This window comes from Apodemus sylvaticus, chromosome 10 (genome assembly GCF_947179515.1).
Source record: "Apodemus sylvaticus chromosome 10, mApoSyl1.1, whole genome shotgun sequence".
Taxonomy (NCBI): Eukaryota; Metazoa; Chordata; class Mammalia; order Rodentia; family Muridae; genus Apodemus; species Apodemus sylvaticus.
This window is the reverse complement of record NC_067481.1, coordinates 108,732,363-108,747,584: the sequence shown is the minus strand read 5'-3', so window position 1 is coordinate 108,747,584 and position 15,222 is coordinate 108,732,363. Positions and strand designations below refer to the sequence as shown.

At 44.6% G+C, this 15,222-nt stretch overlaps 1 protein-coding gene across 6 annotated transcripts in view; it reads left to right on the top strand.

Moving 5' to 3' along the window:
* Positions 1-14,624, top strand: part of Marf1 (meiosis regulator and mRNA stability factor 1) — a 56,713-nt gene extending 42,089 nt beyond the window's left edge. For 5 of the 6 annotated variants that reach the window (XM_052197836.1, XM_052197838.1, XM_052197835.1 and 2 more), the window contains exons 23-27: positions 1,073-1,285; positions 2,505-2,565; positions 2,646-2,762; positions 4,041-4,211; positions 6,535-9,046. In XM_052197836.1, coding sequence (XP_052053796.1) covers positions 1,073-1,285; positions 2,505-2,565; positions 2,646-2,762; positions 4,041-4,211; positions 6,535-6,785 — 813 coding nt within the window. In that variant the 3' untranslated portion in view covers positions 6,786-9,046. Of the gene's footprint in view, positions 1-1,072; positions 1,286-2,504; positions 2,566-2,645; positions 2,763-4,040; positions 4,212-6,534; positions 9,047-10,940 lie in introns of those variants that run through there. The other variant, XM_052197839.1, reaches the window with a different exon arrangement.
* The last annotated feature ends 598 nt before the right edge of the window (positions 14,625-15,222 follow it).

Here is a 15,222-nt window from a genome sequence, read left to right as displayed (position 1 = left end):
TGTCATTGCTTGGTGACACTAGTCATGCCCCCTCTTCTGGTAATGTCAGCACATCTCAGCACATCTGTTTGAAAGTGCTGCTTATGTTTTGTCAACCCTTGGTGTAGAAAGTTGTAAGATGTACAAAGCAAATATTTGTTTAATGATAAATGATAAGAAAATTTGTTTTTAAATGACTGATTGGTATACATGTAGTTTTACCATTTACAAAATGGTATTTTGATTTGCATATTGAGATGATGTGCTTGCTTGTTTTCATGTAAAAGAATTTTGGCTGGATATTGAAACTATAGGATCTAAAGCATCTTCAATGTTTTTCAGAGTTGAATAATAGCAGAAAACTGGTCTGTGCAGAAAAACACAGCTATTACTAGCATCCTTCAGATGCAAATCTTTTAGGCATCACTTGTTGGAGTTTTGAGGATGACAGTGTGTGTGGCACTGAGTTTGTGATGCTGTGTAGAGAAGGGCTACTGCAAACACCGCAGATTCATTATCAGTTTGGCTCTTGAAGTCATTTTTGATGGTTGGGATTCTGGACGAGCAGCTAGTGCTCTTAACTACTGAGCCATTTCTCCAACCCTCAGAAACATTTTTATACTGCCAGTTTTTTGCAGTTCTCACATGCAGTTTCAAAAACTGTGTACCAGAAGACACAGGGGATTTGAGTGTGTTTGCAAGGGTGAGCACTATTATTCTGCCTCACATAACCTCTGGAAGATGAAGTCTAGTACCCACAGCCACTGCATGTATATGTCTATCTGGCCTGCCTCAACTTTCCTGTCTGCATTGGGATTGCAGATTCCCTACTTTTCTTCCTGCTCTTACAGTTTCTTCAGGCTTCAACAGTATTACACCTGCAGAGAAATCAAAATTGCCCTGGGTTGTTTGAGCCTTGCCATGAGCCTCTCCTCCAGCTCTGGGAGACCCTTCTATGAGCCCCTTTTAGAGTGTTTAGAAGCCAAGGTGATTTTGAGACCTTCTGAGTGTTCATGGTAGGAGGCCCTCACTTCAAAGCGGACAGGGCCAGTCTCTCAGGAAGTTTCTAATCTTCCTCTTTCTTCTGGACCAGGTTTTTATGAATGATAAGGCAGAAGAGTATGTGAAGCTCACAAGCCTATACTTGTTTGCAAAGAATGTGAGGTCTTTGCTTCATACCTATCACTACCAGCAGATTTTCCTTCATGAATTTTCCATGGCTTATACCAAATATGTTGGAGAAACACTACAGCCCAAAACTTATGGCTACAATAGTGTGGAGGAGCTGCTGGGAGCCATCCCACAGGTAGGTGTTTTCCTCAGCTCCTGGGGAAGTGTCTTCTTGAAGAGCCATTGCTGATTCCTGATCAGAGATGTAAGGTGTCACCTGAGTGCTGCCAGATAAGATGAATGATTTTAGTGTTTCTCGGTGACTTTGATAAATCTTATTCCTGTGTGCCAAGTAAGTAAGTTTCAGGCCTTCCTTGTAGGAAGGTGCTCAGTGGTAACCTAACCAGACAGGACACCTAAGCAGATGCCCAGAGTGGAATGTGGCCAGAGCTGCATAGCTGTGACCCCTGTGCTCTGTGGATATAGAGAATGTCCAGGCAAGGCCCACTTCCTGAGCATAGCAGTCCTGGAGGGGCAGCATCACAGATGTGAGTTACTGTACAGCAGGGAGGCATAGGCTGTTATGATAGGTAATATGGCACACACAATGGAGAGTAGCCAGTGCTGTGAGAGGCAATGAAACTGTTCTGGGAGATCACTGCAAAAGAATAAAAGTGAAAAGTGCAAGTGCTAGAGCCTTAGAGTGGGAGTTGTCCCAAGGTCCTTGCTCCTCCAGGCATGAGCTTCCCTGTACTGTGGAGAAGGCAGAGGAGCCCAGATTTACCTTTGGAAAGCATTACTGCTGTCCACAGAAGAACTGAGGGAAAGTGGAGTGGGGGAAGAAGCTAAGGCAGGATCCTGACAGCTGCCCAGGCTCCAGAAGGTATTGGCAAAAGAGTTGAGTTGGGTTAAAACAAATTCTAAAACCTTCTGAAGGCATCTTGACACCACACTGGACAGCCCCCACTAACCTCCTGTGCTGGTTTGCAGTCAAAACACTTTTTCACTATAAAAAAAGGAAACACTTAAAGTGCCTTCAAGCTAAATGTATACAATGTTTATGAGATACAGTTGAATTCTAGTTTAAGTGCTTCCAGACCCCCCCCCCCCAAGGTACCTCACTAGGTATAGGCAGATATTGCCAAATCCAAAATCCTCTTGAGTCCAAGCATTTGAAACAGAAGGTGCTCAACCTCTGGTGAAATCGTGGAAGAATGCCTGGGAGCCAAGGCCTACTTCCGCCCTGGCCTGGCTGTTGTGGAGTGCTGCTTTAGAAGCTAAGGAGAAAGCATAGCCAAGCTGTTGGCGTTTATGGAGTTCTGACTCTGGTATGTGAGAAGCAGGCACTCTCCTGAATGTTAGGATGCTTTCCCCTCCCTTTCCACTGCTTAACCAGGAGTCTGTCTTGTGTGCAGGTGGTCTGGATAAAAGGACATGGTCATAAGAGAATTGTAGTGTTAAAGAATGACATGAAAAGTAAGTAGGCTCCCCTCCCTCCCCTGACTCTCGTGATTCTCTTACTGACCTTTTTTCTGACGGGCACTCTTGTCTTCTAGACCGCCTAAGCTCGTTTGACCTTTTCCCTGTCAATCATGAAGACCAGCCTGCAATCGGCAGGCAGATCCTGGAGGTGCCAGGATCCCACCTAGCCTCAGAACTCCAGCTCGGAACAGGTACTAGGTATTAGAGGAAAAACAAGGAAGTTGATAAAGCCTTAAAGTTCAGGAGGTTTTGGGGTGGAACATGTGGAGGAAAAGGACAGTGGGCAATTTCATTAAAGTTAAATATACATTAAAATTTTTAGATATTTTATTTTTATGTATATGAGTATTTGCCTGCATGTATGTATATGCAACATGTGTGCGTTTGGTGCTGAGGAGATGGGAAGAGGGCATTGGGTCCCCTAGAATAGGAGTTAATCTATGGTTGTGAGCCACTGTGTGGATGCTGGTAGCCAAATTCAAGGCCTCTACAAGAGCAACAAATCCTCTTAACTGCATGAGCCATCTCTCTAGACTTAAGTACTCATTTTTTCCCAGTGCACTTTGGTGTGTAGTTAACAGCAGTTCTACATGTGCTAGTCTGTAAGTTCCTGAAAGAATATCCCAATTCAGGTGTTTTTTTGATGTTTGCCAAAATGACTGTTTAAAACTGTGGTGATAGAAGGAAAGAGAACCCAGCCCCAAATACCTTAGAACAGAGAACCAGGAAGGGTAGATGAAAAGGGTAGGTGAATTCGTGCTGATAGTCTAATGAAATTCTGCTAAAAATTAGTCAGAATGAGTGGGCACCAAGATTGGTGGGCTATGCTGAGCTGGTCATCAGGGTTCTTGCTGGACTAGATTTGGAAAGGATATAGCACAGCATACAGGCCGTAAGAAGGAATGGCTCAGGAACCTGCACATGGGACATGAATATATAGTGGTGCAAATGTGCTTGTCCAGGTAACCAAGTCATGGACCAACTCAAGAATTCTGTAACTTGGGTTTCACCATGTTGTATGAAGATCCCATTAAGAGGGATGTTCATGTAACATCACAAGTAGCTAAGAAGATTACTGTTCCTTGTAATAGAGAAAAGCTGTGTTTCCAGCATCTGACATTGCCGAAGCTTCTTGCCCTGGCTGCTTCCTTCCATTGTCCCCAACCTTCAGTAATTTTGTTTCTCCTCCAAAGGCCCTAAAATCATTTTGGGCCTCTTCAGAGTCCACTGTTCTAAAGAACACAAATCTTCAGCAGACTGTTGGCTTTGGTTTATTGTATGCCTGGAGTCTTCTTTCCGATAATGCTATAGTTTTTTGGTTGTTTTTTTTTAAATAAATAAACAAACAAACAAACGAGAGAGCGAACACATGTGCTTGATTACATCATGCTGACTTCTGAGGCTGAGGAAAGACTCAGGAGCAGACCTCTGTGCCTGTTTGAATATAGCTGCCTGTCTTCTCTCTGCAGGACCCAACCAGATGGAGCAGGAGCTTCTGCACCTGGCCAACAGCTCCCCTGTTGACCTTCTTTGTGCTCCTGTCCCTTCATGCCTGCCATCCCCTCAGCTAAGACCGGATCCTGTCATCCTGCAGCCCACTGATCTCATTCAGTTTGAGGAACACCCTCAAGAGCCTTTGGGTAGGTTGCACCTATATGCTGAGCATTTGTCTGTGTGTCTAACAAATGACCCATGATGCCAGTGTAGAAGGTGTCTGAACATAGGGAAGGCAATACTGTATCAGGTATAAAAGTACCTGTGCTGATTATTCAGCCCCTTCCCTTCCTTGTTGGAGTTTCTGTGAATAGGATTTATACATCTGGTATAATCTAAAGTTAAGGGCCAATGTCACTGAGCTGTGGAAGAGCCCTTGAGTAATGAGTCCTGTCCCAGGTCCTCTGACATGTCCTTCCCACATGTCTGAGGTTCAGCTGCTCCTTAGGCAACACCTGTCACCTGCTACACAACATTTACTTAGGTCCCAGTGGATTCTGGGTTTTAGGAAGCTGGTTTGAGCAAGGTTCTTATGGCTTGAGGTCCTGGAGTCCTGTGACCTAAAAACCAAGAAAGGTGCCTCTTTGCTTGTTGTTGTTTTAAGACAGGTTCTCATTGTAGCTTTGGCTGGACTGAAACTTGCTTTGTAGATTAGGCTGGTCTCTAACTCACAGAGACCCCTGTGTCTCTGCCTCCTGAATGCTGAAATTAAATGCTGATCTCTTAACATCCTAACTTAGTGTTAGCCTGAATTGAAGTCCATTCAGTGTCTTATCTCTGTGTCAGGTGCTAGGGCTGATTGACCACCACTTCTGCTCCACAGGTTAAGTGACTAAGGCCTTTTGACTGTTAGTCTGCCATTCTGCCTTTGAGGAATCCCAGATACTCTGTGGAAGGTCTTCACTTTCTCCTTTTGTTACTTGAATCTGACTCTTCCCTTTTCTGCCTGTACTTCCTTTTCTGCTGTTGGCTCGTTTCCACTGTCCATACTCTTTGTAATGCAGTATTTGACACTGCGGGTCCCAGATAAGGCCAGGAGAGTTTGACGTTGCTTATGACACGGAAAGAGCCAGTAAGAATGTAGGCTCATTTTGTGCTCCTTTGAAATGAGGGGTTGGGGATTGTGGAGGTGGAGAGTTGCTTCATCATGGGGTTGGTCTTTGTGCACACGTGCACAGGTGCTCTTCCAAATGTCCATGACAGAGAAGAACAGGAGCCTGAGGAGCACAGGTTCCTGCCCATCTGAGGAGAAGCTGGGGCTGTGTCATCCCTCTGGCACTATTACTTGGCCTGTGCCTTTGGCATCAGGGGTCTCTTGCTACACACAGAAGGCATCTAAAACACAGTGGTCTGCCTTTCTCGAACACATGTGGGCTATATGAGACCTAGACTCTGAAGAAAAACTTACAAGTAGCCATGATTCCAAGTGGCTCTTTTCCTTGTCTCTGGTGTCAACACCATGGCAAACATGTGGCCTCTGTAAGAATGGGCAGGCACTCACTAGCAAGCACTAAGGCCCTTTTCTCTGTGGCCTCAGAACATTCACGGGAGGTTTATGAGGGAGTCTTAGTCACCAGACAGAGGAATGAAGGAGCAGAGTCTGAGGAAGAAAAACTGGCCTTTATAGGTAGCCAATAGGATGTGTCTAAAAATTTGCTAAAGAAAAAATTGTCTAAATTGTCTAAAGTGATATGACATTTATAAATATTTTTGTGTATTCACCATGTAGCCAATACCTAAGCTGTTATATTTAAGTGTAACATTTGGTGCTTGGTTGTTTGGTTTGGGGGTTTTGGGGTTTTTTTTGTAGACAGGGTTTCTCTGTGTAACAGCCCTGGCTGTCCTAGAACTTGCTCTGTTGACCTGGCTGGCCTCAAACTTAGAGATCTCACCATCTCCACCTCTGCCTCCACCCTTTAAGTGCTGTTTTTTGTTTTTGTTTTTGAGACATTGTCTTGACTTGTAGCCAAGGCTGGCCTGGCACTATGATGATCCTCCCTCAGCTTCCTGAGAGCTGGATTTACAAGCTGTTTTAGTTAGGGTTTTACTGTGGTGATCAGACATCATGACCAAGGCAATCATTTAATTGGGACTGACAGGTTCAGAGGTTCAGTCCATTATCAAGGCAGAAGCATGGCAGTGTCCAGGCAAGCATGGTGCAGGAGGAGCTGAGAGTTCTACATCTTCATCTGAAGGCGGCCAGGAACAGACTTGGCACCCCCCAGACAGCAAGGAGGAAGATCTCCAAGCTCCCCCCTCCCCCCAGTGACACACTTCCTCTAACAAGGCCACACCTTCTAATAGTGCCACTCCCTGGGACAAGCATATGCAAACCATCACACAAGCCACCTACCACTCCTGGCTCTGGTGGGGTTTTATAAGCTTGTTTTTGTTTTTTAAATACAGATGAACTGAAAACCAGTACTTCTTATGAGCCCTAGAACTAAATCTATTTACGTTTCTTTCTAGGAGTTTTAGTTTTAAACCAAGAAGAAAAATCAGAAATTCCAATACCAGTAAAGAAGGGAAACGTGTCCTGTGACTCCTCACCCAGCAGCCCAGCATCTGCTTCTGCTTCTGCTCCTCCTCCTGGCCCCTCCTCAGAAGCCCCCAGGCCACTGATCAGCAAGGATGCAGTGGAAAGCCCAGCCAAAAAGCAGCCCAAAAATAGAGTCAAATTGGCAGCCAATTTTTCTTTTGCACCTGTAACCAAGCTCTAACTCCCATTTTGAACATAGAATTAAATTAGAATGGGGAAAAACTGTCTGACTCTACACACAAAAATGGGCTTTAAAACCTCTTTTTATCTCTTGACCCCAGAAGCCACTTTTATTAATGGTACATAGGGAAATGGCATTTTTTGTTTTTTTGTTTTTTTAAAAAACTTTCAAATAAGCTCTTTCTTCTTTTATTTCTCCCAGTTATTTGAAAGAACTCCTCCTCCATTAAGGAATCTGTAATATTTTACCAAATTTTTCTAGACTATTGAGAATTTTGGTTGTTGGGAAGAAATAAGCAGAAATCACTCAGCAAGAAGTGGCTTGAGTCCCACTGAGCAGTCTCCATCCTTTGCTGAAGCGAATGGATTTGCTGATGTTCAAGAAGCCACGCATGTCCATGAGCCTGTGGGTCACACACTGGGGATGAGCGAGTGGCAGGAGAGCTGTGTTGGGGCTGACAGGAAAGTCCCTGGCTTCTAGGTGACTTGTTGGTGTGCCTTGTTTTTTATGTAACTATGTCTGTGGTTAACTAGTGTGGCCTCATCCCATTTTTTAAAACATTTCCATTTGGGGATTCCATTTAAGAGCTTTCTAGAAAGTTATTTCATGCTTCCTTCTCTGTCCGTCCCAGTTTGATAAGGATAAGGTTAAGGAAAGGAGATGGCCTCGATGTCATGCATTTAAAGTCAGCATTTAAATGACACATTGTGTGTTTAGAGGTGGTAATGGTAAGAGTCTGATTTTTTTTAAACTATGCATTAAATGCATAAATTTTAAATCAGCTGAGTGGTGAAGTGCTTCAAGAGGCGTGGCTTCAATACTGTTTCCACTAAGGAGAGACCAGAGTTCCATCTGCACCGCGAAGGCCAGCTTGGCCAGCCTGTCCTCTCCTTGTTCTCGTGACTTAACAGTTGGCTGTAAATCCGGGAAGCTCTCCATGTGAAGATGTGTGTCCAAGTTAGTTCATCTTGACGTCTTTTAATAGTGTCTGGTTTTACTGTTACTTCTCACTATTGGAAGCACGTTTGGGTTTTTGTTTTGTTTTTGTGGTGTCTGATGTTGGCATTTGGGAAAAGCCAGCCTTTGTGGGCACTGCCTTGTGGAATGGCCTTCTCTCTGGGTGCCTGAGGTATCTACTTACTAGTGGCCTCTCACCCCTGTTGGAGAGACCTGACATTTACAATGGATTGTATCTGTTGGGCAAAAAGGGCAAATCCATTCATAGAGCAGAAAGAACCTGTTGGCACACAGTCTTCCACTAGTTAGATGACTTGGTGGGAAATGTTTATATTTTTTTCTAGAAAGCCAGAAAATGGATTCTGATTTCATAGCCAGCATTTTTATAAAATGTCACAAAATTAAAGGCTGTAGAGAGATTTTTTTACCAGTTGAATTTTTTTGCCAAAATCTTTTAAATGAAGCCAGTGATTCCCAGTTGTCAGCACTATGACCTGCCCCAGATGGAGCTGCACTGGAAATGTTCTGCAGGCCTGCCACTCTTTCTATGCAAAGCCTGAAGGTACTGTCTATGCAGGCCTGGAAGCACTCACCTTTTTAAGGCCTCAAGGGCACTTCCTCTGCAATTTTAGTGCATAGGAAGCAACATGGCACAGGTGTAATTTCTTTGAGGCTTTAAGCGTCTAAGTTGGTATAAAATGTGAGTTGCCTTATTTGCAGACATCCTGCGGCTAAGCTTGCCTGCTCAGACTTCAGGTTTGCAAGCATAGACAGGACTATGGACTTTGAAAACACTAGATGTCACTAGAGCTACTTGGAGTCATCTCAAAGGTCAGGTTCTGTGGGCAACAAAGAACAGTTGTGTACAATGAACGGGTGGGCGTGTGTTCGCATTTGCTGGAGTTGCCCATTATTCCTGAGGTGAGTGACTGACCCCTGCTGTTTAAAGATGTGAAAACTCAGTTGGAAGCGTGCTGAGTGTGATGTGCCAACAGTGACCGAGTCCAATCACTATTTCATTATCCAGAGGCTTAGATAATGATGCTGTGGTGTATGTAGGTAGAGATGAGACACTTTTTCTGGGTGGAAGGATGTACCAGATTAGATTTATCTGCTAAAAAGACAAAAAGTTGTCACCAGAATCCCCATTCCATCTTCCCGTCTTGTACTATTTGCTTTTGATGAGGCTTCGGGGACAAGTTTTTCTTTGTTTGAACGTTTTTTTTTTGGGGGGGGGGTTGGTTCAAGTGCTGTTTGTGTGTTGGGACCAAACAGTTGTCAATAAACTTTATGAGCAAGCATCAGTAATGAGTGCTTTTGTTTGTGGGGTGGGATTATAAACCAGTCTAGTCAGCTAGTTTTGGGTGACCTCAGTTTTTCATCTCTCCTGAAATGTTATACATTTAAGCTGGAGATGTGGGTAGCTCAGTTGGTAGAATGCTTAGCATTCACAGGGCCCTGGTTTCAATTCCTGGCACCATATATAAATCATCTGTCATTCCAGCACTCTAGAGGTAGAAGCAAGAGGACTGGAAAGTCATGTCAGCAACATAGAAAAGTGTAGGCCAGTCTGGAGTGCATGAGGTAAGCTTACCTCATTTAAGGCGTTTAAGAGATGCTGAGGGCTGAAACAGAAGACTGGACTGTTGTTGCCATGTGAATATAATTTGGATTTTTCCATCCCTGAAACCTGTTCCACAAGTGGAAGAGAACCTCCCAGTTAAAGCGCGGATGAATCCTAGGCTCTCCCTTTGAGACATACACTGTGTCTGGTTTCTGCTCCTTGATAAGCTTGCTTTCTCATTAAGCAAGTCTGGGAAGGAAGGAAAGACTTCCTACAGAGTTTCAGCTATAGAGTCCCCACCCAAGCCCAATCTATACCCACTAGGGAAGAACAAGACAAGTTGCTTCTTGGTATAAGATTGGGAAAATCAGTGTTATGCGCTTCCAGTGACCACTGGACAGTGCCTTCAAAACACCTTTTACGCTGGGTGGTGGTGGCGCATGCCTTTAATCCCAGCACTTGGGAGGCAGAGGCAGGTGGATTTCTGAGTTCGAGGCCAGCCTGGTCTACAGAGTGAGTTCCAGGACAGCCAGGGCTACACAGAGAAACCCTGTTTCAAAAGAACAAAACAAAGCACCTTTTACCATAGCAACATTTTGCACAAAATGTTGAGAGAGTTGGAAAGATGGCTCAGTGTGGTCAGGTGCTGACTACACAACTATGAGAACCCAGTTAACCTCCAGCATACACCTGAAGTGCTAGGTATAGTAGCCAGGCCTGTAATCCTGATACTGGGGGCAGACAGGCACATCACTGAAGTTAGCTGGCTGGCCAGCCAGCCTAAACATAGGTAAGGACCAGGTTCATTGAGAGACACTGGCCCAAAAACCAAGGTGGAGAGTGGTAAGACACCTGTGTGAGTGTGTGTGAGTGTGTGTGTGTGTGTGTGTGTATGTGTGTGTGTGTGTGTGTGTGTGTGAGAGAGAGAGAGAGAGAGAGAGAGAGAGAGAGAAAGTCCATAGCAGGATTAGGGAAAACATTTGTTCATGATACCCCAAACATTACATAGGTATATGGTCCATAAGGAGGAAGGTATTAAAGGTTTTGTAGCATTAGGAAGGTTGAAAAGCACTGAGCTGGAGTGTTTTAGTTAAGCAGGAAGGAAATTGGTGGAATGGTGGGGATACAGAAGGTGGTGGAACTATGGGAGAAAACATCTCATGGGTCAGTCTTCTCCCATGGTAGAAGCTCATTTTTTCCCTCATATACATACTGGAAGATTTGCTCTGGGTCCTGAGGCCCTATGCAGCTTTGGATCCTGGTGTATAGGGAAAAGAGGGGTCTGAATTGTGTGTCATATCACACAAAGGATGGGAACCTAGAGATGTGGCAAATCCCATACTAGCAGATGCTAAGGCTCAGAGATCATCATGGGCCCAGCGCTGGGGAGGTACAGGAATCTTGGGAAAGTACGTGGCATGGGGCCTTGGCTTACAGAGCTGTATCATTTGTGGTTCCCTACAACATTGTTCCTGCCTACCTCTTGAGAGCAGCACCCACTGTTAGAACCATAACACAGCTCAGCAGCCTTCCTGTTTCTAGTTTCCTGCCTGCTAATTGGCTGGTGGCAGGTTCATTTCTCACATGCCTGACTCTAAGCTCCCCCCTAATCTTCTTGTGTCTGTGTCCTTCAGGCTGGATACTGGAGGTGCAGAGAAATGAACACAGTAAGACCTGGGTCCACTCAAGGGAGCGTCACTGGAGCTTTCATCTGAGCAGTACAGCTCTGCAGTGAAGTCCCTTTCTTTGGTAATCCTACTTCGCAAGGAGATTCAGTTATTCCAAGCTCTGCTCTTACCTGTCTCCCTCACTTGGATACAAGGTTTACATAATCCATTTCCCAGCACCTGCCAAGGACAGCATTGACCAATGGAATTACCTCATACATCCACAAGTTGAAACTTTCCTGATTTTGTTTACTAAATTAACTGGCCTCAGCACTCTGGACCAGCCATGGCGCTCACCTGCTGCCTTGTGCAGGACAGCTGAAGACTTCTGGGGCCTGAACCCAACTCCATCACTTACATGTTATATGACTTTGAGTTCATCCCTTCTCCATCCTGAGCCTCCGTTTCCCCATCTACCAACTGGGGATGATGGCCCTACTGCCCCGCAGTATCGCAGTGAGAGGAAGCTTTTGACTGGGCTTCACTCTGCACAGTCTTCCTTCTCTAGCAGTTCTGCTCAGTTTGTATCTATCCCTTTAAGTCAGCGTGAAGGTAGGACTGGGAAGAGGGTGCAGAAAAGGATTGGATTGTGAAAAAGCTGGCCTGGGTCCCTGGACTTTCCCACTGTGCCTGTGGGAAGGCACAGGAGTTGTATCAAGCAGCAGACCTGGTTATATCAGTGCTTTACAAAGATCATTTCAGCTGTAGAGCACAGAATGATTTGTCTAGAGGCAGAGATGTGGGAAGAGGGCTGGCTGGTGAGAAACTCGAGATGTCCTTGGCAGGGCAATGGTGTGTAAAGATCTAGGAGACATGGCAACAGAGAGGGTGGCTAGGAGCCCAGGACTGAAGGAAGTCTGTGGTCTCCGCATCAAGAAGAAAGGCTGGGGGGTACAGAAAGGTAAGCTGCATAGAAGAGCACTGCTTTCCTTTCCACCGTGAACATGGCTTAGGAAGAACCTGCAGGCTGCTGTGCAATGATGAATAATAAAAGGTTAATGAGGGGTTGTAGTTGACAAAGCAATGACAGTGGCTACCATAGGAGAGGCCACACTCTACAGATACTTATGAAGTAGGTGCTAGAGACATAGCAATTGAATAGAAATGAGAAATAGGTCAATGACAAGAGGACATATCCTAGGATAACCGTGGGCAGCTGGGGACAGGGGATATCCTTCCCTAACATGGAAATACTTAGAAGAAAACTAGTAATAAGTTAGGCCAAGACAACTGATTTTTTTCCAAAGATTTATTAGTGTGTTGGGGCACAGTTGGAGCTGGGATATTCTTATATGCAATTTGAGTGTGAAGATCAAAGAATTTTTAGGAATCAGTTCTCTCCTACAGAAGCTCCTCCTCAGGTCACCAGGCTTGTGAGGCAAACATTTGGACTACAGAGACATCCCGTCAGCCTGAAGTTGTTGAATTTCATCAAGTCCCAGAGAGTAAATATTTCAGGACTTGGAGGCCATGTGCTTGCTCTTTAATACTCATCTCTACCATTTAGCACAGAAGCACCCAAAGATCATCTGTGACTGAGTGTGACTGCCTTTTTTCCAATAAACTTTATTTATGAGGGCAAGAGAGGTTTTGCAATGTTCAGGAATACTGGCTTCTCTTCCAGAGGACCTAAGATCAATTCACACGGCAGTAACAGCTGTAATAACTCCAGTCCCAGGGAATTTAATACCCTCTTTTGCTCTCTGTAGGCACTACATGCAGGCAATGCACAAATAACATGCAGGCCAATACCCATATACATAAAATAAAGGTTTTAAAAAACTTTATTTACAAAGACAGAAGGCAGGCATGCTTTAGATGGCAACTTGCCAATCCTTGTTTTAGGATATGTTATTTTAATGTGCATCTTATATTCCAGTGTTGATTCAGGGCAAATGTGAGTTTAGGAGGGATATCTAAGTAAAAAAACAGGTCTAGCAGTGCAGTTGGCTATCCAAGATGTCTGAGATGTGGAAAAGAGAAAAGACTAGACTGGCAAGGATCTCCAAGACCAGAAAGTCTATAACCCTGGCATTAAAGAAGAAAGAACCAGGGCAGCTACAAGTCAGAAACAGCCTGTGGTCAAGCTGGTCTAGGAACTCAATTTAACTGACCAGAGGTACATGACAAGAGATCATTTAAGAGGAAGCCAGAAAGATGGCTCAGCAGTTAAGAGTGTCATTTTGTAGAGGACTCAGTGTTGCTCAGTTCCCAGCTCTCAACTTCCTATAACTCCATCTCCAGAGAGATAACACTCTGACACCCTCCTTCTGGCCTCCATAGTTACCTGTACACATGCAACATATACATACATATACATATAAACACATACCTGTAAATAAAAATGAAAAGTTCAAAATTAAATGAGTAAAATAAAGGGGACTGAAGAGAGGTGCTCCTGGGAGGTAGGAAGCACACCTAGACACTGAGGTAAAGCATGCGTGTGTATCACAGGCACCAGAGACCATGAGGCTGACTGATGTGCACCAGCCAGATATAGCCTAATGATTATGTTCCTGATGAGAGGAGGTAGCTTTGAGAGAGCGTCAAAGAACAGATTAATAGGTTCAAGAAGTTTGCCAGTGGCTCAGTAGTAGAGCACTAACATGAACAAGTCCCAGCCCCAGAAGAAAAACAGATACATTCAGAAGGTAACTGGAGATTAGGAAGATGGACATGGCAAGTCTATGGCCACCTCTAAAGAAGCAAGCTAGGAAGATGCTGAGAAAGATGGTAGTGAGAGCAGAGAGGTATTTGCTTAAATGGAAGACGTGTTTAAATGCAATAAGAAGAAAATGGACTGTCAGGGATAGAGGAGCACAAAGAATGGAAGATTATTCCCCACTAGCTGCCACAGGACTTGAGCCATGGGGCCCTTCCATTTCCTCAGCTGTACCGTGGTATGGATAGTAATAGGAACTACCTGATGGGAGATGCCCACAAGTTGATGTGCGTATGTTACTTAGTGCAACAAATAGGATTCTTGTTGCCATCCTACCTGATGCCTTCCAGAAGGATCAAGTCTGGGTATGGAGGGTCCCATGATTTTCAAGATTCCCCAGCTTTGTAGCCCTGATGATCGGAGATCATCATCTCTCAATTTCATCTGGTCCTGTCCTGCTTAAAGTCCAAATAAATGTTTATGTTACAGCTTTTATAGCTTTGTATATGAGATACACTGTGTGTGTGGGTGCACATGTGCAAAGGTTCCCACTGGATGTCAGAGGACAACTTTCAAGAGGCAATTTTCTCTCTTGAGGCAGGGTCTCTCTTGTCTGCTATGCTGTGTATTTCAGGCTAGCTGACCAGAGAGCTTCTAGTTGAGGGTCTTGTTCTGGCTTCTCCTCTCCTGTAGGAGTGCTGGGATTGCTAATGCCTTCTATCTAATCTGGATATTTAGGTGGGTGTGGTGGTTTGAATGAGATGTCCCCCATAAGTTTTGTGCCTTTGAATACTTGGCTTATATTTGATGGCTGTTTGGTGGGAAAGGGGTTGGGAGGTGTGGCTTTGCTGGAGGAATTACGTCATGAATGTGGGCTTTGAGGGCCAAAAGACCCCTACCATTCCTGGTGTGCTTTTTGTTCCCTCTTGTAGTTCAAGATGTGAACTCTCATCTGTTCCTGCCACAATGCCTCACTGCACCGCCATGAACTCTAAAACCATAACACTAATTAAATGATTTTTAAAAATCAGATTCCTTGATCATGGTGTTTTATCACAACACTATAAAAGTAACTAATAAAATGGCATGTGGACATGAAACTTAGATTATCAGCTTATGTGACAAGTAGTTTTATCCACGGAACCATCCTGCTGGCCCTAGATACTCATTTTCAAAACCAGTAAAAGAATAGCAGGAATATAATACAGGTCTGCTAGAACTCAGTGGGAGTACTGGATGCTGGGAGCTTAGTGGATATCTGTGAGGGATTGGTTCTCAGCCTCTTGGCCTGCTCTGTTTTCCATGGGGAAGGGACAACAGAGCCCTCTATGTGGTCTTAGTGTTTTGAGTTAGAGTGTGAAGGAGTCTAAGAAGTTGGATAAGAAATCTACCCCAATTTCATGTCTGTCTGTGGTGGTTCATCATATCAGCTTGATTGGATTAAGAGGTACCTGGGGGATCAATAAGGCATACATCTAAGTGTGTCTATGAAGGTGCTCTCATAGAGAGAGGGGGGAGGGAGGGAGGGAAGACCTACCCTGAATGTAGTAGAACCCCATCTCCCCATCTTACAGTTAGGGATCCCAG